The sequence below is a fragment of the Achroia grisella genome, unplaced genomic scaffold (assembly GCF_030625045.1).
Source record: "Achroia grisella isolate CSIRO2021 unplaced genomic scaffold, CSIRO_AGI_Agris_v1 utg6051, whole genome shotgun sequence".
NCBI lineage: Eukaryota > Metazoa > Arthropoda > Insecta > Lepidoptera > Pyralidae > Achroia > Achroia grisella.
The window spans coordinates 305,011-329,761 of record NW_026712961.1 but is presented as its reverse complement, the minus strand read 5'-3'; the positions used below and the strand labels follow the sequence as shown (position 1 = coordinate 329,761).

The 24,751-nt window shown below is 32.4% G+C and overlaps 2 protein-coding genes across 5 annotated transcripts; one reads left to right on the top strand and one right to left on the bottom strand.

Moving 5' to 3' along the window:
- Positions 1–773: 773 nt before the first annotated feature.
- Positions 774–9,893, bottom strand: LOC131848963 (uncharacterized). Its single transcript, XM_059198934.1, has 7 exons — positions 8,626–9,893; positions 7,832–8,220; positions 7,298–7,453; positions 7,079–7,210; positions 6,218–6,785; positions 4,600–4,775; positions 774–3,950 (listed from the first exon to the last, which is right to left on the bottom strand). The coding sequence occupies exons 1-7, from the start codon at positions 9,703–9,705 to the stop codon at positions 3,521–3,523; spliced, it is 2,931 nt and encodes a 976-aa protein (XP_059054917.1). The 5' UTR covers positions 9,706–9,893; the 3' UTR covers positions 774–3,520.
- A 157-nt stretch (positions 9,894–10,050) lies between these two features.
- On the top strand, positions 10,051–24,203 carry LOC131848957 (uncharacterized). 4 transcript variants are annotated; one of them, XM_059198926.1, is made up of 9 exons: positions 10,051–10,290; positions 16,118–16,267; positions 17,087–17,238; positions 19,676–19,876; positions 20,357–20,491; positions 20,838–21,249; positions 21,943–21,981; positions 23,015–23,091; positions 23,596–24,203. In XM_059198926.1, exons 2-8 carry the CDS (start codon positions 16,120–16,122, stop codon positions 23,080–23,082), a joined length of 1,155 nt encoding a protein of 384 aa, XP_059054909.1. In that variant the 5' UTR covers positions 10,051–10,290; positions 16,118–16,119; the 3' UTR covers positions 23,083–23,091; positions 23,596–24,203. The 4 variants fall into 4 exon arrangements, with proteins under 4 accessions (XP_059054909.1, XP_059054910.1, XP_059054907.1 ...); XM_059198927.1 differs by lacking the exon at positions 21,943–21,981; XM_059198924.1 differs by lacking the exon at positions 21,943–21,981 and having other exon boundaries at positions 20,838–21,306.
- The last annotated feature ends 548 nt before the right edge of the window (positions 24,204–24,751 follow it).

Here is a 24,751-nt window from a genome sequence, read left to right as displayed (position 1 = left end):
TTCGTGTAAATTTGATAATATGTATTATAGTTATCGCAATTATATGTATATAAGAATAAAACATTTAGTCACAAAATTTTGCATTTAGAATTAAAGATAATAACGCAGTAGGTTTATTTTTATCACTTTTGCGTTTAATAAAAATGGAGCGTGCATGATGGATAGATCTCTGCATATTTACTGTTTGCGTTCCAAATATGTATATTTAATTACCGGGGAGGAGATAGTAATTTGGGGATTAGCGGCTGTATTGCTAGCAATGTTATTAAAAGGTTGACACCCTACTCCTTTGATATCGTCGTAGTTAATTTCTGGTAAAATCCACGATGGTCTAATCCTATCATCCTCATCTGGTGCTCCGCCAACCTTATATCTTTAGCACGTAAAACTGATACAAACTGGTGTTGATTACGTTGATAGTACAGATGTAAATTACACAACAGAGGCCGAATTTTACTCATTGATTAATTTATAAAATTAACAGTTTTATTTTTATTAATACCAGTCGTGACCCAGTAATTATTGAGCGCCCAAAACATCCTTGTCTGGACAGTTCGACGTAATAATTAAAATTAATTCTATTATAACTAATATTACTTCAGTATTCTTTAAGTTCGGTTAAACAGGAAAATGTTTATCATTGTTATATATATATATATATATACATATACGTCAATTTTATTTATCAATGCCATTGTCTTCATACAAAAAGAGGTATAAATATGGGGTTTTTTCTTAGCATTGTAATTGAAATAAAACAAGTTTATGTGACATCCAAAATAATTTATTAAAACCTGAGATCAAGCTCAGCAATAGTAACACATTACGTACTCCAATACATAAAGTCAAATTAATATTATGAACCGTATGCCAGCAATAGATTGACGTGAATATTCTCACGGTAAAAAACTCTAAGATTATTAAGATAGTTACATTATGAAGCCTAGTGTAGATCAGTTGCGATTCCAAGAATAGGTTGAGGAGCTGACTGACTGACTGATTTTTTATATCTTTACAAGAACACTCTTGCAAAGATATAAAAAATCAGTAATTTCCTTCTGGTTCAAATTGATATCAAATCATAGTTAAAGTTATATATTTAAGATCAAAAATAGTCATATGGCTGTGGTGTGGTAGATTGTTAGTGTACAGCACGAATGTGCAAAATAAAATAAACACTAGGCTTCTAAACATAACTATTTTAACTACTGTTTCTGACCATGACGAAATAATTGACGAAATTAGCCTCTGGCTCGCGGGCTATTAGAGATGATAAATATATATAAAAACATCAATGTCTTGCATCATGAAATCGATAAAAAAAAACAAGAACCAAAGTTTTCTAAAATCGATATACACCATACACCATATAGATCAAAGTCGTCATTGATGTCTCTAATTCTAATTGATCATCCCCAATTAATATTATACTCAGTGCTTGTTACATAAATACTATAGGACAATGTACACTGCACCTTATTGTAATAATATGTATTGTTAAACAAAAGCGAACATTTATGAACTACTAGAAAAGTAAATCATGCATGGTAACAAAATAAAACTTTAAAAAAAAACAATGTACTATTGAAAAGAGCATTAAGGGCTAATAAACGAGCTAGCTATATCGAATGGACAACAATTACCTATCACTACCTAACCTACAGTTGTTTATTTTCATTTAAGAATTTCCTTTCAATATATCAATTACCACTAATAAAATTATATTAATTTATAAGTCAGAAGTCACAACAAATAAAAAAAAGTAATTCGTTAACATAAGTTATTCGTAAAGTTAAATATTTTTTTCATTTATTCTCAAATAAATAGTCAGTACGTGTACTAATATTTACATCACATTATGTCATTTAGTGAAATGCCAATTCATGGAAGCCACGCAATGAAAGTACTAAGTGAAAATTTAAAAACATTAAGTAAATAAGTTATAGTTCTTATGTGAAATAGCAGTACAAAATTATGAAATTTATGGATAACAAAATGGGTACAAGTAATAACATTATATTAAACATTGACATCCTTAAAAAAAGTATAATGCGATAAGTGAGGTCGAAATAAAAGATACAATCTCCTTACAAATAAGCCAAGTTCTCCGGTTGTCGTTATAAAGTATATTTACTACAGGTACTTGCGGAACCGTTCCACTTATATCAAGAAATAAAGTTGAAACCTGATAATAGTTTTATTAACTTTTTAGGTAATTATTTTTTTATTATTTATATTTCCGCTTTCTTTCTTACGCGGTCCAATTTCATGAGTATTCAACCTAACTTCCTGTTTAGTTCATTTATTGTATGTATCCTGTATACATAGTGTAAGTACTATGTACATGCTTTTTATTGATTATTGGTATCGCTTACTCTATAAGCATTCTGACGCCGAGAACAGCGGCAGTACAAAATAAATTATTTTATTAAGGGAATTTTATCTTCAATCTACTGTCGATTGATAGAGCAAGATGCCTTAATGATGTTTTGATAATTCAATTTTAGATAGTACTACATAAATATATTATTTCTATTATACTAGAAGATACGTGATAACAAATATAAAGCTTCATGTTTTATTTAATAATGCCAACTATTATATATTAGAAACTATGTAGATTTATTTTAAAATGATCCCTATTCATATAGTGCGGGATTCTTACCTTGCCGTATCACAGTTATTTCACTAGTACGGTAGGTAACGAGTTTTATCAAAAATATTTTATACAGTTTATATATGGTTAATGTTTTTGGAGAAGATAAATATAATATTAAAAATAAATTATAAACCCCACATGGGTTGTTTGGATCAACTCTTTATTGGACATAGGTCTATCATGTTAAATCTCAGAACAGAGAAGTGTGTAGACATAGCTTCCTAAGAAATTACTTAGGACACCACTTACACTACTAAAGTCTCCAATACACACACGTAAGTTATTCTATCATATTTTTCAACACAATAACATTGAACTATTAAATTTGCAAGACATACAATATCAACTAAAATATAATGACTGTTAAATATCATATATCATGTATGTAAACTCTCTTTTTCTTTCACTCTTTTTATGTGGAAAAACTTTCCACATAAAAAAGAGAGCTTTACTGTAGAACTTCAATAATTGTTTTCTATTTTTTTTTATTCTGTTTGTAATATTCTTTCGACTTACATCTGTTCTTTCGATCTACATAGTATCAAACTTGTTAATGTTGTCATTATTGAATAAGAGATGAGGGTAAGTATATATTTCTGAGTCGTATCTTAGACCATACTGTCGTCGAGTAACACCAGTATGAAATTTACACTAACAAAACATTCTACACATATTGCATCTCACTCCAACTTTTACAATTCTCTGCCATGCTTTAATACGAACATTTTCAGTGTCTATATGTTCATAGCCGCTAAAAATAAACAAAAATAGTTCGACGTCATTCATTTTCAAAATGTCTTAAAAAGCCTCACTTGTTTTATTCAGAGCTTAACAAAATCGGACATTAACACTTCACACACATCACCGCTTCGGAAAGTCGGTATTATCAAAACTAATTTGTCTCCTAGCTCTCATTTTAGCTGCCTCTTCAAATGATGGCATTGAATTTGACTTAAATAGACCTACACTTGTTTTATCTAACATACTGAGACCACTGCTACTACTGTTTGAGTTTGCATCAATATTTACTAACTTGTCTTGTAAGATGTTTTTCGAAGTGCTCCTGGGTTGTTCTAATTTCGTAGAACTGTCGCTGCAAGTGTTCTCTTTAATTTGTGAAGTGGAGGAACTGGTAGAAGGCTGCCTCGATTTTAGCTGCTGGTAAGCAGTCGCCGATATATAGCCGGTGACTTTGCTGCTAGCTTCGTTGTTGACCTTCACTTGTTCTTCTTCGTAACAATCATCGACTGATCGTCCTTGTATGATTGAGAACACATACCGGCGGGCGAGTCTGTGAAATATAACATGATTATGCTTTTTAGCATTCATTTAGCATAACATTATATAAAAATAATAGCTGAGGCCACTACTTTGTAACCACTATGGGTAAAAAGTAGCAGTTTCGAAATAAGAATAGTCTTAGTGACTGAAAATCAGCCCTCTGAAGCGTGCGGGTAAACGTTACACTTACAACATCAGCTAAATCAGCCCCTTTGGCCAGAATATATACTGTGAGGTATTACTGTTTCTGTTAATTTATACATAATTTTAAAAGGTTCATTTCTTTTGTTTTTTAAGTAAACAGTGTATATATTCAATTCTATGTTTATGTGTCTTTTTTCTGGCAATAAATGAATATTATTAAACTATAAAAAAACAAATACAAAATTTTAAGTGAAGCTTACTACATGAATGGAAATCGTACAAAAATTTAATCAGCAGGTAATGAAACAGACAAAAACTCTAACAATTATTGTTTGAAGATCAATCATGTCTATTATATATTGTGACATCTCTACAATTGCAATATTCACATTTGCATCCTCTGGCTGTGACCTTCGTATTTCATTCATAAAATACCCCAACTATAGTATTTCTCATATAAATGTTTTTTAAATAACTATAATATGTTTTTTATTATTATATGCCTTAATACTTACTTAAGCATAGTGTCAGAAGTAGATAGATGGGGGGAAGCTAGTCTGGCGGCGTGAGGCGTCAGCGTCAGTAGTTTACGAGTCAGCCGCGCCAGAGCTGATGCTTTCTCACGGAAGCCCGGCGACGACATTGACCATCCGTGTGGACGCAACGCTTCAGACACAGCCCACAGAAGTTTCTAAAAATAAATTATAATTTAATAATACGACGCCTCGGTTGTATAGCGGTTTATTAGTCCACCGCGTTACTTCCAATGGTCGCGGGTTCGATTCCTCCCGCGGTGCATACATTTGTATTCGTATTTCGTTCGTATTGTAAATATTGTTTGTTTAGGTGTTAGGCTAGATGTTTTCTATCTATATTATGTATGTATTTACAAAAAAATATATACATATCTAAACATTTATATGATATAAATAAATATAATGCAATATAAACTCATATAATGTAAAAAATATAATATAAAAATAAAAAGTAAAGTCGTGGTCTTTGAGGCCAGAGGCAATAATACAGATGTTTTTCCCAAAGTCAAACTCAATGGCATAGCGCTGGAAAGGGTGTATAAATTCAAATACTTGGGACATCTATTGAACTCTGACCTTAGAGATGACAACGATATTGAACGAGAAAGGAGAGCGCTGGCGGTGAGGGCGATTATGATAGCGCACAGATTTGCGCCGCGCTCTAGGGATGTCAAAATCACTCTGTTCTTCTTACATACACATCCTTTTACACCTGTAATCTGTGGGCTGCATACGCCCGAAAGTCCTACAGCGGGCTTCGCGTTTAGTATAACAACGCAATCAGGGTGTTGATGGGGCTGTCGCGATTCTGCAGTGCATCAGGAATGTTCGCGGAGTACCGTGTGGATTGTTTTTATACTACAATGCGGAAAAGATGCGCATCCCTGGTGCGGAGAGTACGTGCCAGTACCAACTAATCAATCCTGAGCATGATTGCGGGCAGGCTGGACTGTGCGTATGTTAATCACTGCTGTACTATTTCCAATGGAATGGTACAGCGGTGATTTTTATATTGATTTTTTATATTTATATGTGAATGTATTTTAATTTATATTTTATTTTAATTTAATTTAATATTAATTTTTGATATTATTTGTATTTTATTTTTGTGTGTGTATTTTGTGTCTGTATGTACTAACATTAATTATAAGAAATCTGTAATACTAACTAAGTGGGCAAGTAAGCCTGATAATAAATACATTATTATTATTATTATTATATCACAAGCTCTGCTTACCGTGGTACTAACCCTGGACAATTCATGTGCTCTTATATATCGTGAAAGTTCTAAAGTACTAATATAAAGTAATACTGCTAAATCTATAGTTTCTTTTACATGAAGAAACTTTTCTTCATACATGAAGTATGTAGAAATACTTCGCTTGTTATTCAGGTATAATGCAGAATTCTACCATAACTATGTTGATAGAATTATTTAACTGCCCGTCCTCTTTCGTCATTTAAAATGAAGTCATACGCATGATAACCATGCAGGCAGGTCAGTGTTATGGAAACAATCAACTAAAATGGCATACAACACAAACTAATAATAGTTTGTAAAATTGAAGAAATTTTAAGAAGAAGAAACACATTTTACCTTTTTATGATTCTCGTTCAGCTGAGCGGTAACAGCAGTCTTAGACACGAACATTTCAGATGCTCGACGACTGAACGAATGCAACTTTGTGTTACCTATTGAATCGCCACCGAACGATAAACTCTTCGCTATTTTACTCCTACTCTCATTTAGCTCATCATCTAACATGTCGCGTTTCCGCTTTAGAAATTGATCACTTAACGACCCGTCTGAACTCTTCGTTTGCGCTAGATCTGGAGACCCGAATAGAGCTCTTTTGGACCTCATAGCTTGAAGTGGTACTGATGTGCAAGGAGCTGATGGAACAGTCTTTCGGTTCTCTGGACTTACAAATAATGCCCTTTTTAATGTTTCTCGGGTTGGTTGAGATCGCGTCAAATTCTCTGGATCCATGAGGAGTCTCCTCATAGCTTTCTTCCGGCTGGAGCCACCACTACGCGTTTTAGGAGTTTTGGCAGGTGTCTTCTTTCCAGGGGTTTTACGCCCGGGAGTCTTCTTACCCGGAGTGCGCTTGAGTCGAGGACTTTTCCTTTCAGATGTGTTAATCAGCTTTCTGTGCGGGAAGAAACTTGAAAAGATTCCTTTGTCAGTTTTTTGCGAATTAATAATTTCGCAATGCAATATATAAAAGCAGAAATATATATTTTTGACATTAACTATAATATAGTCATTCAAATAAAAATAAATTCATCAAACCTAAGAACATTTTTTTTAAGTTTATTACCGATTTTTTATATCCAGAGCACATTGAGACTAGTATCTAACAAGACAAACTTCTAGTATGTGGTATACTAGAAGTTTGTCTTGTTAGATACTGGTCACCAACCTACAAGTAACCAAACTTGGAACAGCATTACTTACTTCTTATCAATTAGCACCATTCTTGAATTGGTGGCTTGTGCTTTTTCGTTGATTGTTGCCGCACTACAGAATGCCTGCCGACGTCGAGCCAAATGTGACAAACGTCTACCAGGAGACTTAGCTTGTGCCATCCTATGATGATAAAATATAGACTTATTAGAAACAAGATGTTTACGACAATTAAATAATGGTCTTAATCATTTATAAAAATAAACATACTTGAGTCTGAGAGCTTTCCGCTTGCTAGCACTGCTGGGTGACTGCAATCCTCCAGAGTGAATACTAACACTGGTATCCGTCTCTGCTCCAACAAATCTCTCACCATAGCGTAGTGCTAACAACTCAAATTTCTCAGAATATTTTGTGATGTTATAACTGAAATAACAATTCATAAAGCAATTTGTTAAATAAATACTATATTATAATGAAAAATACACAGTATTTTTATATATTATACATTCTTCAAGATAAATTGATAATATAAGTAAAACAATATAGTAAAGTATAGATTAAGTAAAATAAAATCATCAAAATTGTTTCAGTATATAATAAATAAGCACAAAACAGTTTATTTACGAACATCTATTTAAAGTTTAAGGTTAAGAATAGGTCGTAAAAAAGAATATATAAAGTTTCATTAAATATATCTTCTTTTGAAATTTAAGAATATGTTGTTAGAAAATGTTGTATGTAATATTGTATTATGTAATTTAATAATATAACAAACATAGTTATAATATTGTAGATACTCACTAAACATCATGACATCTATACTTTAACACATCAGGCCACAACATTTCAGCAGCTTCAATTTGTGTACACATTTTTATATCAATACTTTTGTCATTTGTACTAGTATCAAGTTCTAGATCAGACTTAGTACTCTCTTTCGATTTCTCAGTTTCAGAAGTACTGCATTTTGATGGCATATTGTCATGTGATGATCCTGTTGATTCAGGTTCTGTTGGTATTTGTATGAAGGAAACTCTTTTTGTAGGGGTCACTGAATTGACTTCTATAGCATTGTTTTTGGGAACTTCAGTAAAAGCTGGCAGGAAACAGTAGTACTTCTTGAGCATTTCTGTTACATCTGTTTTCAAGACTGTGACTGAGGGTGGAGGAAGTACGCCTTGTAGGGTTTTCTGTGAGAATTAGAACATTTTGTAAATTAGTCACTTGAATTTATAAAGACAACAAATAGTATTTTTTTATTGGTGTGGTTTGGACTATTGTCAGGTGTTTGGATGTGTAGCAATCAACCTACAACAATAGATCTACTATTTTGCTCACTCTTTTTAGTGTTCGCTTTAGACCCGTCAAGCTATCTACATTAAAACAGTATATAGGCTCACAAGTTGTTGTTGTAATAGTTATAAAAAGCAGTATATATTTACATATTGTGTTGTGTATAAAATCTATATATTGTACCTACTTACTCTGCTATGTAATTGGCAAAAATTAGTAAATTTCTACATTATAATATTAGTAATATGAGCAAAAAAAATACAATTATTAAAAAATAAAAATAATACTCAATTCATACCAACCTCAATTTTCCTCACTTTCTTTTTGTCATAAGCTTCAAAATTCTTAAGAAAACTCCAAAACGGTTCAGATTCTGGTATAGGTTCCTCTTCACCATCATCTGAAAATATGTCTGGGGATCGTACACCACTGTCAAAAGATGCTTCCAGTGATGAATAACTGTGATCTAAATTCCATTTCATACTGTTTCCTTCCTCATTCCCTTGACAGTCTTTCTTCAAATTAAACTCCTCATATTGGGAATCTCCAGAACTTTCTGCAGTCTTTTCTGTATTGTTCTTATCACAGCTACTATGACTGTCTGTTAAACTCCTTGCTTTAAGATCGCTATTGTCAGTTTGCTCTTTAATTGATTCACAATTATCGCTACCACTCTGATATGAGTCCAGACAGTGGTCAATGGTTTTTTCATCTAAATTAACTAATCCATTGTTTGATGTTAATGCTGTTATTGGATCTACAATAGGTTTTAATTTTTTTACATGCTTTATAGTACCATTGAAAGACAATTCACTGATGGGTAATTTGAAAATACTCTCAGGATTTCGTATATGACAAAACATTGGTACACTATCAACAGCATTATTGCTGTTTTCCATAGTTGAGGTTATGAATACTGGGTGCTTAAACAAACCAGATTTTGAATCGTCCGAAGACACAGGGACTTCAACAGGATCGGATTTATCGCTATGCAAACAATTGACGGTGCCGGACGAATTATCGAGTAACGAAGCCGCAAGAGATGTGCAGGGAGACTCTGGTTTTGTTGCCAGGTCACTGTGCAAAGGAGACCTTCTGTCGACGTTATCACAAGGTGCAATAATCAACGACTTACATTCAGGCTCACCTGGCTCACAATGCTTGTTCTTGACATTATTTTGTGTAACAACGGCCAAGTCAATGTTGCCTACACTGTTGGAACTGTCGTAATAGCAATTACTCGCAGAGACCAGCTCATTAGGATCGGGATGATTGTTGTCGTCCTTGAAGTTATCCACAATATTGAAACTTCTCATATAACGCTCGTATAAAGAAAAACTATCGCTCATTGAGTGACAATTTGATTCTTCGAGCGATTCCATTACCGAAACATTGTTCACAAGTAAAAAGCAATTGTTTCTTTATATTTATATAAAGCTTTCTGTGTACTTTAAATTTGTATAGAAATTGTTTAATATGCACATTTGTTTAAAATAAATATAGTAAATTTGGTGTTAATGTTTCTTAAACATATAAAAATAAGTAATAATAAATCAACGCCATTAAATGTACAATAGCTTTAGGCTTTAGAAATAATACAGATCACAGACAAATATAGAATATAACAGGATCAAGAGCATAGATCAATTCACAAATTGGCCATTGTAACGTCAGACTCAATAACGTCATATCATCAAATGTCATATATTTCGTTGTGATACGTTATTGTCAGAGTAGTCAGCCAAGTAATCTATGTTTGCGGCGATACAGAAAAATATAGTGTTAAAAATCCACCGGTTAAGTGAAACACCATAATATACACACAATTCGACTTGATAATTTTTGTTAAAATTCGAAAAAAAATTACTATCACCTCGTTTGTAATTATTTATATGCCGTCATTTTTGCATTACATAAAGAATAGCAGAGACATATCTGAATATTCTACCTGCAAACAAAATATATAAGTAAGTGACTTTTAGTATATTATGATTACGATTCATAACTTATTTTCTCCACTCTTTATTCTAATTAAAGTAATAATTAAATTTTATTAAATAACAATACGGAAATTTTAATTACTTATTTATTTAGAGGGTACATTATAAAATTATTAATAACATTTTTAGAATTATTTTTCTTAAACAATAGCTTAGAAGAATAATCAATTTCGCTTAATACTTTTGATGCTATCAGGAATTCTGTCACTGTCATATTATACCAATAAATCACATCATAGTATTATTTCACTTCTCATGACTAAAATTCTCTACCTACTACCTACTTGACATAAAAATATAAATCCTGTGATATATTTCCATAATGTAGCTACGAAATGGACTCCGATTTAATAACTGGGTATTTAAGAATTTGATCAATATTAATGTGTTTTCCCTTTGATATCATCTTTTATATAACGTATATAATTTTCAGACAATAAAAATCTTATTGGTGATCATTTTTTGTTTTACCCTCAAATATTTAGATATGTATTATTTATTGCTACTGTATGTACTTTATGTGTTGATACTTGCTCATTAATATTATATATTTAATTCCAACAAAAAATTAAGGTTTATAATTCATTATGAGATTGGTTATCATGATATTGCAAATAATATTTTAGTACTCGAGGATCTTGAATGTGTAACTAAACTATAATCTTTATTATCTTGTTTGGTTATAATTAAATTAAAAGGTATTAATTAAGACAAACAAATTTTGAGGGACAAAACAACACCCTTTCACCTAATTTGTTATAGACATTATCAGCAAATTATTACAATAAAAAACAATGAGGAGACCATTTAAGTTTTTATTCCTCTCCTGACAAAAGAGTATCTACAACACCATACACACCACTAACAAGGAGGTAATTTTGTTCTTTTTTATATAGTTACTCTATTTTGAACTCGCACATCAGAAGTGCAAATAAAAATCTTGTAAACCGGTGTTTGGTTCATATTTTTTTTATTATGAGCAGTATTTATGTAAATATAAAAAGGTATTTTACTGACAAGAAATAGATGGTCATAATTAATATCTTCAATAATGTCAAGGTCTGTGTTATGAAAGCCAATACAATTATTGAAATATTTGGCCCCCATTCTAAGCACTCAGCCAAACAATTAAAACAATTTTTTTTTCGTTTTCCGTTATGATTGGGTCTATCACATTTAAATTAATTCCAAAATAATATTATATAATTTCTGAACAGATGAGCAGCAGAACATTGTCAATAATAAGAGTTCTGTGTTACTTTATGATTGAAACCATATAACACATATTTTGGATGTTTAGTTGTTGGTGTTTATCTACTATATTTATTCCCTGACTCTGCCCCTATAAAATACAGTCTACTGGCTAACAATAAAAAAATAATTTATAAATTGGACAGGATTTTATTTTTAATTGATTATTGTATAATAAATAATGCTATTATGAATATCAATTTTTTAATTTGCCAAAAGAGTGTTGTTGTTGAATCTTTGATTTGCAATGCATTTACAACTATGTTATAATACAACTACTTTTACAAAAACTTTTATATTTAGTATAATAAAGGTTATTTATAAAATATTTTCATATTTTTACATGACCCTGAAACTGTTGAATCAAAGTACACTCATGCTAGTGGTTATTAAAGCAGTTAGGTGCTTTTAAGATATTATTTCTTAGAGTGTGGTTCACTAGTGGTTTACTACTTTCATGACTTCAAATCTGTCCTTCAACAAAGAACTTTGTACATCAATTTGTACGACAAACCACACAAATCTAAAAGATCGCTGAAAATGCTCGCCCCATTGGCTTCGGCCCCGCCCGCGTTCAAATATACCGACTGAAATGTGAACATGTCACATACTATGCAGACCGGACCATCCCATCTATTTATTTTCTATCTGAAATCTGAAATTTCCAATTCGCATATCATGACATAAATTTATTAATTCATAACCAACAACAGAGGTATTTAATGAACATATAAATGAAATCAACTAGATACTTTTGGTATTTGTGCCTCGGAGCCCCAGCATATCTGCCTATGATTGCACTGACCTCTGCTCCTTGCTGCTGTTTACTTTATCTATAAGGTATAAAGAAGTCAAAACGATGTTTATATCGGATACTGCATTCATTAGTGCGGTGCCTTATTAAAAAAATTTGATAACACATTAATTTTCGTGTAAGTGATACTGTTACACGCATCACCGGTATGTGTGATTGTGGAGACATATTAGCTTAAGTGTTTAGCAGTAATTGGATTGTATTGCATTAAGGTAATTTATTTATCGCTAATTATTCCAACCTGTGATGAACAAAATTATTAATAAGCTTTAATATAATTTCATGTCTATTTATATTTGTATTACATACCCATATATAATATGGTTTAATTGCAGAGAAATTCATTATCTGTTTTTACACCGCGTTTCTATTTTATATTAAAAGAAATATAATATTTTTACTAAATTTTATGTAATAAGTAAGTACTACTTAATTTTATGTAAGTAGTAAATTATGCCTTTAGTGACCCTTCTTTACTTGATCCGGATTAAACAACACTATAACAAAACGTTTATATCTCAATGCCCTTTAAATAAGTACATTAGTTACAGAGGTTACTTCGCATACACACGGACTCACAAAATTCGCTCATGTAAAATTGTTATATGCAGTATATTAGGCCGATTGTAGATTTTAACATGTAAAATATATTATACATACTTACATAAATATATTTTGTATTTATTTTTGAAAACTTCGTGTTATATCAAGAAATAACGACCAACAACCCTAAGCGTCATATTTAATTTTCTTCAGTCTCGTTATTCCCTTTATGTGGAGAGCAATCTCCGAAACTTCAGCATCTATTTGGAAAAATCATCCACTATTATAAATGTATATTTTTCCAAGAGCATGTCCATCTATAGCTATACTAAATTATACAGGGAAAAGAATTTTCGTTTTTATTATAATGGATAATTACTGATTTAAAGAAATAATTCTACTTATAGAGTAGAGTAGAGTACGATAGAGTTTAAATACATTTTTATCTCAAATTTGGCACTCCAGATTCTACTTTTGTAATCTTGTCGCGTTTCGGGGCGCTATTGTGACTAAAACATTTTATGACTTTTTTAAATTTTATTCAACTTGGATTAATTTTAATCATTTTTTAATAATATATTTTTTTAATCTACCCCTCATTTGGAATGCAGATTCAAACTCGCACGATACAAACATTTGTATCTATTAGTATGAATGTTCGTTTTAGTTTGGATATTTTCCATGTATATACATATACAATTTTTATATGTAATTTATGTATGTATTTATGTAATTTACAAAAAAATCTCAATCTGTTATTTTGTACCCATAACACAAGCTCTGCTTAGCTTGAGACTAGATGGCACTACGTGAATTTTCTAGTGTTATGATTATTATTATTAATATTCTGCTTGTCTTTGATATTAAATCAGAGACCTCACGCGTACAAGCAAAACAATTATTTCACCCGTGCACAATTTTCGGGATAGCAGTGCTACAATGTTATCTATGCAAGGCAGGGTTGCCAATTTTAAAACATTTATTATTGTTACGAAGAAATCGAAAATCTGGTAACATTTTATATATTAACTTAAAGTCCTTATCGTCGTCATCATATTTTGATAATCAATAACTTATACAAACTTGTACGAGGGTGAAAATGCCCTCAACCGAAAATATAGTACTTGTATGAGGATTCTCGTACGGTTGAGGCCATCCCTGATGCGAGATGTGTATAGTACAATAATTGGATACGTTATACAATCCGAGGCTCATTGAGGCCCGTTCCGGGGCGCTGAATCAATGTTCCCGTTGTATACATAGTTTAAAAAAAACCCTCACAAACAACAAATGCAATCTTACAATTTAAATGTTCGCTGTGTACTTAGATTAGTCTCAAATTACATAATTTCATTGTTGTCCTTACTAGGTCATTGTAATGGCATGTATGAACATTCAGTTACCTTATGTGAGTTAATAATGTATTGAGTACATAGTGGCACAAATATTAGATATCTACTGCATCTACAGATGCAGAACTTGTGTGTTTATATGTTTAGTTATTCAATTATATTGTGGACGGGCGAATTTGGATTTAAAAGTATAGAAAATTACTTTAATAAAAAGATACAACAGTATTGTTTTTTAATATTAAAGTAATTTTCTATACTTTAAAGTATGCAAACCAAACTATGGGGCTTCAGAAAGAATTTTCTACAGGCCCCGCACTAACTTATCCGGCACAGAGCTACGTAAATTTGTTGTGTATTTTCCCAAATTCGCCCGTCCACAATATAATTGAATAACTAAGCATATAAACACACAAGTTCTGCATCTGTAGATACAGTAGATATCTAATATTTGTGCCACTATGTACTCAGTACATTATTAAAACAATACTGTTGTATTTTTTAATGGATGACAATGGAATGGTGCTCCTGTCTCGCTAAAAATTTACGCTTATGGGTCACAAGTGGAGGATAATAAGATGAAAATAAGGTCAGATCAAGTAGTCCCTAGTGAAAAAATCACTTAGTTTCTAGGGGAACCGCGTAGAGGTCGACCTGACCATTACTACCAATCCCCGTCCCCCAATATTGTTGTATTTCCCAAATATACATAATTTAGTGAGTGCGCGGACCCAAAGGTTTTTGGTCAGGTTTATTCTAGTACAATTAATCAATCAGTTTTGTTAGTGTAACCATTATTTTTACGAAGTAAATTATCTACAGTATACGTTATTTGCAATTTCCTCTGCACAAAATGTCATTCCTCTTCCAGTTTATTTCGTGACATAGAAGGCTATTTCTATTCACGTGATATAATCTTGTTAATGATCCGTTTTGCCTTTAACTTGCGAACAGATATACATACTCTCGCATTTATAATACTTGGGTGTTTGTGTCTTTTTCAGATAAATATTATATTCTAGCTTATATTTGTCTTCATCATAGAATCTATCTTCATTTGATCCATGATCTAACTATCCACCTTTGATGCATTGTCATATATTAAGCAAAATCTTAAAATCTTGTCGTGTTTCTCTATTATTAACAAAAAATAATTGTTTGCTCTTTCCAATATTAGTGCACAAATAAAATGTACTTACACAAATACTCAGTACAGTCATGAAATACATATGTACCTATTTTGTAGTCTAAGTATGATGCTATTTTTTACATCCGGGTTCTTATTATTGTTATGGCTATACTTAGCGCATAAAGGTGCACACAGAACAGGCACTTGATAAACTGTCGAGTTATTAAATAAATATGCTATCATAATTTTAATACGTACGTAACTACCGAGTAGTTCAGTGGTTGTGCAGACTGCCTTACTATACTTCCGATGGTCGTGGGCACGATTCCTCGCACGGTACAAGCAGTTTGTATTGGGGAGGATGATTTTTTGGAATCACTCTGGGTATATATTTTTTTGCATGATAATGGAATGGTGCACCACCCGTGCTAACGGTTTCCGCTGGCGGGACACCAGTTGAAGATGATAACATGAGCATGAGGTTAGGTTTTCAGTTAGCCCATCGTGACAAGTTCCCAAGGAATTTATCGTTGTTTTTCATTAGTAGTCCACATTACTAACAATACCATACCCCCATTCCATATTAATGGATTTACAAAAAAATCTAAGTATTTATCATGTCTAATACCCATGGCACAAGCTTTGCTTAGCATGGGACTAGATGGCGCTGTGTGTGATTTGTCCTGAGACATATTGTAATTTCAATAGATATGGAGTTGGTCGTGTTTGCTAAAGAGTTGCTACAGAATGCCGCCGAGCACATGGCGGGCTATCGTCTGGGACAAGCCGTTTTACGTCACCTGGACCGCACACTATGGGTGGTGGAGAAGTGCGCTCGGTGGGCCGTACCGCCACCTTGTAAGTGTCGTGTTTTACATTTATTATTTAATTAGTTCTTACCTCTATATTTGTTTGCTTTTATGAAGATAAATGATAGGCACTGATGATACAATGTTCAGCCGTTTAGTCCTCAAAAGGTAAGTAACAGACAGATAGTCAGACAAGACAAGTGCGTATGTAACAAACTTTTATTATTTCACCTCATCCACTCTAGTTTTTTAGATAAACGATAAGTATGTGACCGTCCTTGCAATTTTTCTTGCATTTCAATGGTTACCTAAATATATTTACCCCGAAACTAGCGAATTTTATATGATAGTCGGTCACTTTGTTCAAGTCTTCCATCGTGTTATGTATTATAATGGAATGATGCACCCGCCTACGCTAACGGTTTACGCTGGCGGGGCACCAGTGGAGGATAATAACCTGAACATCATGAGGTCAGGTCAGGTAGCCAATCGTGACAAATTACCAGGAATTTATCATGATGGTTTCCAGGAGGTGGAGTTTCCGCTTGGAGGTCAACCTGACATGGTACATTGCTAGTCATGGGGCCATGAGGCCACATTACAAACAATCCCCTTTCCCCTCCTCTTGCATCGTGTAGCACGATGGGTACAAAGAGATGGGCGCTACAGGAGATAGGACATAGTTTGGGAATGGAGCTCCACAGTCGTAAGTCTCCGGGTCAGTGATACGCAACCCAACAAGGTTGTACTTGCAGCGGTCCAATATATTTCATGTCAACTTTCATTAAGATCCGTTCAGCTCTCGTTGATTCTGAAAAACCAAACCTATAGCCCTTATTTACAAAATTGGTAAAAATTTGTATTACAGTAGACCAAGACGAGCGTCCTCAGCCGGAACTACTACGCCCGCTGCCCTGGATTTTCTTCCTAACTCTTCTCGTAGTATTGCGAGTCACCAGAGAGTCAATATCGCTCATCAACTTGGTTATGGGCAAGCCTCCACTTAGATCCGCTGATGTGGTAAGAAATTTTAGATGAATACTTAATAAGTAGTATAGGAATAAGAGCGCCGCGCCTTAGTGGTTTACATAATCCCATTTATACCTAATGGTCATGACTTCGTATCTGATCGACATCAAACAACTGTGTATCTATTTATATATTTGACTCTGATGAAGAAAACACTGATGGCCAACCAATTTAATCCGAAAGACGACGGTAAGCTCACTCCCTGCAACTGTGGGTTCAAATATACGGAGCAAAATGTTGTTATGTTAAGTATTGTTCGCCACGAAGTAGTCAATGAGCCAGTGAATCAGTTGAGAATGACTAACTACCTCATCTTGGGTTTAATAGTCGTAAACCTATATTATTATTACTCAACAAACATAGACTACTTATCTCGCAGCGTTCATTTTCGCCGCATGACTGATATTGTAATCTATTTAGGTATTATTAACCTGAGATATATTCATTAATACACACAAACAGTAATGCGCATTTATAACACGATATCTATCGTCAGTTCGTGTTAATATTTGCGTAATAGATCTACAACTTGTCGCCGCTTTGTCAGAAATTATGTGACCTTGAATTTTGAATGATATTTCCCACTAGAGAAAGTTTAAAGTTCAATGTTGCTAGTTATAACAATACAGCGATACTGTATGTGCTATTTTGTATTGTAAACGGATTGTTTTGTCATTGATAATTTTGTATTTTATATACAATGAAGGTCAATACGCATAGCGAATTTTTGCCGCGTGAATTTTTCTCCATAGATTATAAGTATTATTTCTACTTCTATCCAAGATAGACTTTGTAAAAAGTCGTCTGCATGGGTACCTGAGTCTCACCTATTTCAGCCGCTAAGCAGCGTGCTTTGTGAACTTTTTTTTACAATTAATACAGCGCCATCTAGTCTCACGGTGAGCAGAATTTGTGTTATGGGTACTAGACAACTGAAATATATACTTGGATACATACCGAATAAATCTATTATTAAACTCCGACAAAACTAAGTGTATTAAATTCACGCTTCCTAATGTAAGACAAGTAAATACACAGGTATTGCTTAATGATGAAATAGTAAATTTTGTTAATGATACAGTTTTTTTAGGAATAACAGTGGACTCGAAGTTACAATGGGGGCCCCATATTTCAAAATTAGCCAGTAGACTTAGTTCTGCTGCTTATGCAATTAGAAGGATAAGGCAATTAACAGACGTGGCGACGGCATAACTTGTATATTTTAGTTATTTCCATAGCATTATGTCATATGGCATACTGCTGTGGAGTAAAGCTGCCGATGTAAATACTATATTTATTTTACAAAAGAGAGCCATACGTTCTATTTATGGTATGGGTTCTAGAGAGTCATTACGTCAATGCTTTAAACAATCAAATATCCTCACAGTTGCCTCACAGTACATTTATGAAAATATTATGTATACAAGGAAAAACTTAGATAGTTTCAAGAAACTTAAAGACTGTACAAGTAGAAACTTACGCAATAAAAATAAGTTAATTTTACCTAAATGCCGTCTACACAAAGTTAGTCATTCGTTTTATGGTAATTGCGTAAGATTCTATAATAAACTGCCAGAATCTATGCTAAATCTGACAGAGAGGCAATTCAAACTTTATATTAAACAAATGTTATGTAAAAAAGCCTATTATAGGATAGATGAATTTAAAGATGATAGCAATATATAGCAAGTATAAGTTTATTTGCGGACAACGTTATAATTTATTTTTCATACTGCTTTCTTGATATATGATAGCATAGCGGCTTTTGTATTGATTGCCGCATGCATCCTCATGTAAAGTGCGAATACTGCCATACTACCATATAGTAATTTTTGTAGCTGTAACGTGGTCGAGTGGAATGAGTAGTCATGCTCACTAAAATGTCCAGACATGTGGCGGCGTGGTGGGCCGGGTCATTGGGCTCCCTAAAATATGGTCGAGCGCAGTGATGGCTGGCACATCCGTCATACTCGTGAACGAGTGCTGCTTGTAGAGACTGGTCTGCTCTTATCACTACGACTGATTTAATCTTATTGTGTTTTTATATTTGAGCCTAAATAAATTAGTGCTGGTTGGTAGTTTGTATTCACACGTTTCGACTTGTAAAATGTGAACTTACAAGGATTGTTTAAAGGAGCAACACACAAGGTTCTTGCTTATTCTTTTTGTGATGAGACAGCTTTCCGAATAAACGGTAGATTTAAAAAATTGTTGACTATTCAAAAGTGCTTAAATTAAGTTTATTTGAATAAATGAATTTCTATTCTATTCTATTCTATTCTAATATAATATTATTATAATAGAAAACCCCCTGTCTGGGTGACATAAATACAAACTTTGTACTGTGCTAGGAAAAGTTAAGCGGTATGCTAAATCGCTAGACCACTCACGCAGTCACTGTTTTACAAAAATTTATTTTCTGTTGCAGGTGATGTATATACAAAGCAAAAGGCGCTACCTCCGCACACTGAAGTATACCGGATCACGTGCAATGCGCAACCGGGTGTCACAACCGCGGCCCTGGTACACGCAGCTGCAGTCGATGCTCGAGCTGACCATGTGCTTCCGCCGGCAGTCACACTACGGCAACAACAACACCACCAGCCACAGCAACAACGATGAAGTGCTGGTACGTCACAACAACAGAAAATATAACAATATTTACGTAACTCTTACTTATTGATGAAGTACTGGTACTTCATAACAACAAAAAAGATTAAGTCTTTAAATAATCCAAACTAATATGAAAGTGAGAAAGTGTGTTTGTCTGTTTGTTTGTATTCCTTTCTCTACTAGGCTGAACGGAGTACTTAGCATGGAATAAAATTATTAATAGCCTTTATTACATATTAAATTGAAATTGTTCACTTAAAAAACTTCAATAATAGGTTTCAGTAAGACACCACTAGGAAGTAAGAGTAAGTAACTAAATTTTGAGAACAAATAATGAAAATTTTTATTAATTATGCCACATAATTTTAATAAAGATACTTGTTTTGGAATTGCTTCCCTTAACAATCAAATTGTGGGGCGTGGGCCCACGGAACACTGTATTAAAGTGAATAAATATTATTATTAATTACATAAAAACCGTTTAACCGACTTCAAGGTGGTGAAGCGCAGTAAACGTGGACGCGAGACAACCAGCCCGACCGTCTCAGGTAACGAGACCACGATGGAGAGGCTCATAGAGAAAATGATGGTTGACCTCGATGTGGAATCGGATGATGATTCCAGTTACACTGTGAGTGTTAAAACTGACAAACCAAATTTAAATTGTAGTACATAAAAAGATACACTACAAAGCTATTGATTTATTCAATATAGTGTTTAATTTGGTTTTTTAAAGAAAATATATCAAAATTCACTTTAATAATCAAAATAAACGACAAAACCAATAAACCTCTAGATTTTATAAAGTATATATTAATATATTATTATTTGGAGGTAGTATCGCACTTGAATGTGATCATTTTCTCAAAATCGAATTTTATTTTTATTGACTTTATTCGCTTGTCTCCATCCATAGGTATATTCATATTCATGGAAAAAAACTATAATTCAAAATACCGTTTACACATTTATTTCAGTTAACTAACGCAACTAGCATCAAAAGCGATAACTCTGATACTAGTGTTGAATCTGACCAAGAGGTTGTGTATAAGAACGATTCAACTCTAACAAAACCAAACGAAGACGACGCTCCAATGGAAGAAACCGTAACGGGTGTCGACAGAGCACAATCTGATGAGAATAATTTTTCTCCAAATAAAATCGATATCGCTAGTTCTACGCCAGAAAAAGAGAAGAATGTAGACACCGCTGAGGAGGTGAAATTAGAAGAATATCCAGCGCCAGAAGATAAAATTCCGGCAGAAGAAAAAGCTCTGCCACCTCCCGATAAGCAAGAGATAGCATCGCCCAAAGCAGAATCAAAATCATTCATAGACAACGAGAACTCAATGCAAAATCAAACGTCACCAAAAAATGAACAGAAAATCGGTAGGAAAATGTTACACGTTATTAACAAGCTATTTAAACAGTCACAGACAAAAACAGGTACATTTTACGCTATTAAGGGAGACTTATAAAAATTTTATCCAAATTATTTTTGGCAATAGTTTTAAAAATAACATTAATGAAAAATGTACACATCTATTTTGCTAGTGAGAACGTTAAATATACAACATGAATGATAATATACAGAAAACGCTGAAACGTTACGATTACTTTGTTTATATTTTTCATTTGACATTAGCGTGTTACCGACCTTAAGTTCAATGGCCACACAGCTAAAGTTATAAATTTGTACATAAACATAAATAGTGATGTAATGGACTCTAATCTATTAGTACATAATTATATATAGTGGCTAGTTATTTCCACAAGTCTTTGCCTGGATAAGCTCGATATCCTATATCTTTTCGAATTTCGAGAGTTCTTTAATTCAAATTCACCTAAGTATTATGAGCATCGCATGATAACATGTCTGGTACCTAGATACAGATATAGTAATATAGTAGTAACTTGAACGAATTGTGGTGTACATTTATTGAATGTCATTGGACTTTGAAGAAATGTAACGCACTAATTTTTTTATTACACAATTCTGTACCTGTTATTCTGTAACTAGTTTCAACTATATATATTTCAAATCATGTTGTATATTATAATTAATTAGTATTTGAATTTCAGCTAATGGCCGAGTAATAAGCACCTACAAGAAAAAAAGAGGTATTCAAATATTTGAATTAGAACGGGACTTCAATAAATTAATATTCACGCATATTCATAATTTATATTGATAAATAATAAAGGGTTATTTATTAAGTTGCATTTATAGTAGGTTTCAACGCCATTATACAATAAGTGCTTTAAATTTACTTCGTCAAATAGCACCACATTTACGCAAAAGCATGAGGGTTTGCGAAAATTAGAGTTCCGCATTGGCTATTTAGGGTGTTTAATTAATTTTTAAACTACACCTTCTTACAGTTTATCAATTAATAAAAAATCCTGCCCTTATTCTTTCTAAAATACAGTAAGAAATATTGTCAAGTGTCGCCAATTTTGAATGTATCAACTTTTTGAAACATTATTTACGGTTATAAATTTTACATAGAATGTAAGGAGAATATTAATGCAGTTATGTAATGTGTAAAATTATATTATTAATGTTATATAATTATTATTATATTATAATTAAAATTATATATAAATAAAATAAATAAAGCCATTAATATTCTCGTGTCACTTGTTGGATGTTGTTGCATGTAAAATTCGTTGAGAATTTTGAAAATCTCATTATTACAATAAGTGTCCAGTTTTGGATTACTAGGCACCAGAGTAGATCTGCAGTTGCTTACAAGCAGTCTACTCTGGATTCTCCAATCATCGCAATATAAATTTGAATACAAACCATGTATGTACTGGTCTTTTAGACTCAACATAATATCGATAGTTCTTTCATTAAACACGATATATAGAATATATTGCTTTGGTATAATTCAAGGGTTAAAAGATAATATCCAGAGTTTACTGTATATATGCTTAAATCTAATGCTCATGCATTCCAAACCTAATATAGATATAGGGTTATAAATTCTTTAAAGTTTACATTTACATTTTACGTGCCTGTGGGGAAATGTGCAATAAAACCTACATTGCTTAGATACATATTCATCATAGGGTTTTTAATCCAGTTCTGCTAGTACTAAAATGTACATAAATATTATACGATGAAGTAACAGTCAATTTGTCATTGTAGGAGTGAAAAATGAGAGGCGAGATACGGATGCGTCTGTAACGAAGAAACCTGCAGACAGAACGTTCTAAGAAAGGAAGGTACTACATCAATTTATACATATATCTCCACGCCTCATAACTCACAGGCTAGATACTAGTCCCTGCAGTTATTTCTTTACGGAGCTATAATTTATAAGTACAATTTTTTAGTATTTAATTAGATTTTATTACAATAACACAATGTACATATTTTGCACCGACCAAAATAATTATATTTCAAATCATATATATTTAGCAGAGATGCCTCATCTAGATGAGGCACTTTGTTTTCTATATATGTTAATCCTTAAGATATATTTTTATATATAAAAAACAAAAAAACCGATTGCAAATTTGCACATTGTATTCAACTTGATCCAACTTGAAGGATAGGATAGCTTCACTCACTTATTTTCTTCATAACAAAATACGAATTTAATCTTTAGATATATATATCTTTAGTATACAAAATACATTTCATCCTTGAGATATATGTATATTCCACACAGACGTTGATTTAAGTTAGAATTACAGATCAGTAAGCATTTTCTTTTTTTGTTTCAGGAAATCTCCAGCAGTTGTAAGTTATCACGGAATACCCTAAATATATGGCTGATCCATAACGCGTTATCAACGTAACGCCGGCAACCACCTAGTTTCTACATGTCACGAATTATAAACTAGATCAATATGAAATTACCTTTATCGTATAATTTTAAATGTTACTTATAAACCAATATGTTTGATGTATTTAAAAATCAATTGCTATAGTCACGTTATGTGATCATATAACAACTCTCAGTTTAATTTTAATAGAATATTAATAGAAAACGTACTGGTATAAAATGCGTTGAATTTTTATTACTCTGCATACATCGTAAGTTGTACATAATTATCGAAGTATAAATACAACTAAACTTAAACAATAATGTCACTATTGTTTAAGCGTATGTAACGTAACTTAACGTTACATACGCTTACAATGTCAATATTTAAACCAGAACGTTCGACTATTTAAGTTTATAGTTTTAGCCTTCAGTTAATATTATAACGTTTTCCGTAATAATCCATCAATTTGTTGCAGTTAACATTAGAATTGGAAAGAAAAGGAAACCTTGGAAAAAGTTTCGAGTATGTAAATTTAACGATAATGAAAATAATGTGATCGGCTCATTATTAGTTTTACATTTTGTCATATTTTAATGTTATAGCAATAACGTTAAAATAGGCCATAATGTAAAACTATCTACAAGTAACATTTTCATTTAAATAACGTATGAATTTTAATATTTACTCTTTTTTTTTTATAAAATTTTATATAAAGATAAAAATTTTTAGTAGTTACTATATAAAATTAACGAATATAAAAATTGTTTTTAAATCTACCATAATATAAAGATACACATTTTTTAGTTGCTGCCTTAAATAACTAGCACGTTTTGCTATTTAAATATTAAGGTGGTTATAAAAAGACGCCATAATTTTTCTTAAGTAAAATTTGATATTAGAAGTTTCCTAATTATATTATAATGATAAGAATGAATGTAAATGATATATTCTATCACGCCGTAGACTTATAGAGCCATCTAACTTAGTATACCACTATCCTAAGTTATGGGATTCGAATTTTTTGTTTTGTTTATTTATCAACGAATTGTACTGTATACACTTTTATACGTTTTGTTACGCGTTAATGGATCAGTCTGGATCTTCTTCTTAT

Coding starts and splice junctions, on each gene's coding strand:
- LOC131848963 (XM_059198934.1), bottom strand. CDS start 9,705: ATGGAATCGCTCGAAGAATCAAATTGTCACTCAATGAGCGATAGTTTT. Junction 7,211..7,297: donor CGGAAAGCTCTCAGACTCAA/GTATGTTTATTT, acceptor TTATCATCATAG/GATGGCACAAGCTAAGTCTC. Junction 3,951..4,599: donor ACTTCTGACACTATGCTTAA/GTAAGTATTAAG, acceptor TATATTTCACAG/ACTCGCCCGCCGGTATGTGT.
- LOC131848957 (XM_059198924.1), top strand. CDS start 16,120: ATGGAGTTGGTCGTGTTTGCTAAAGAGTTGCTACAGAATGCCGCCGAG. Junction 16,268..17,086: donor GTGGGCCGTACCGCCACCTT/GTAAGTGTCGTG, acceptor TTTGTATTACAG/TAGACCAAGACGAGCGTCCT. Junction 17,239..19,675: donor CACTTAGATCCGCTGATGTG/GTAAGAAATTTT, acceptor TTTCTGTTGCAG/GTGATGTATATACAAAGCAA.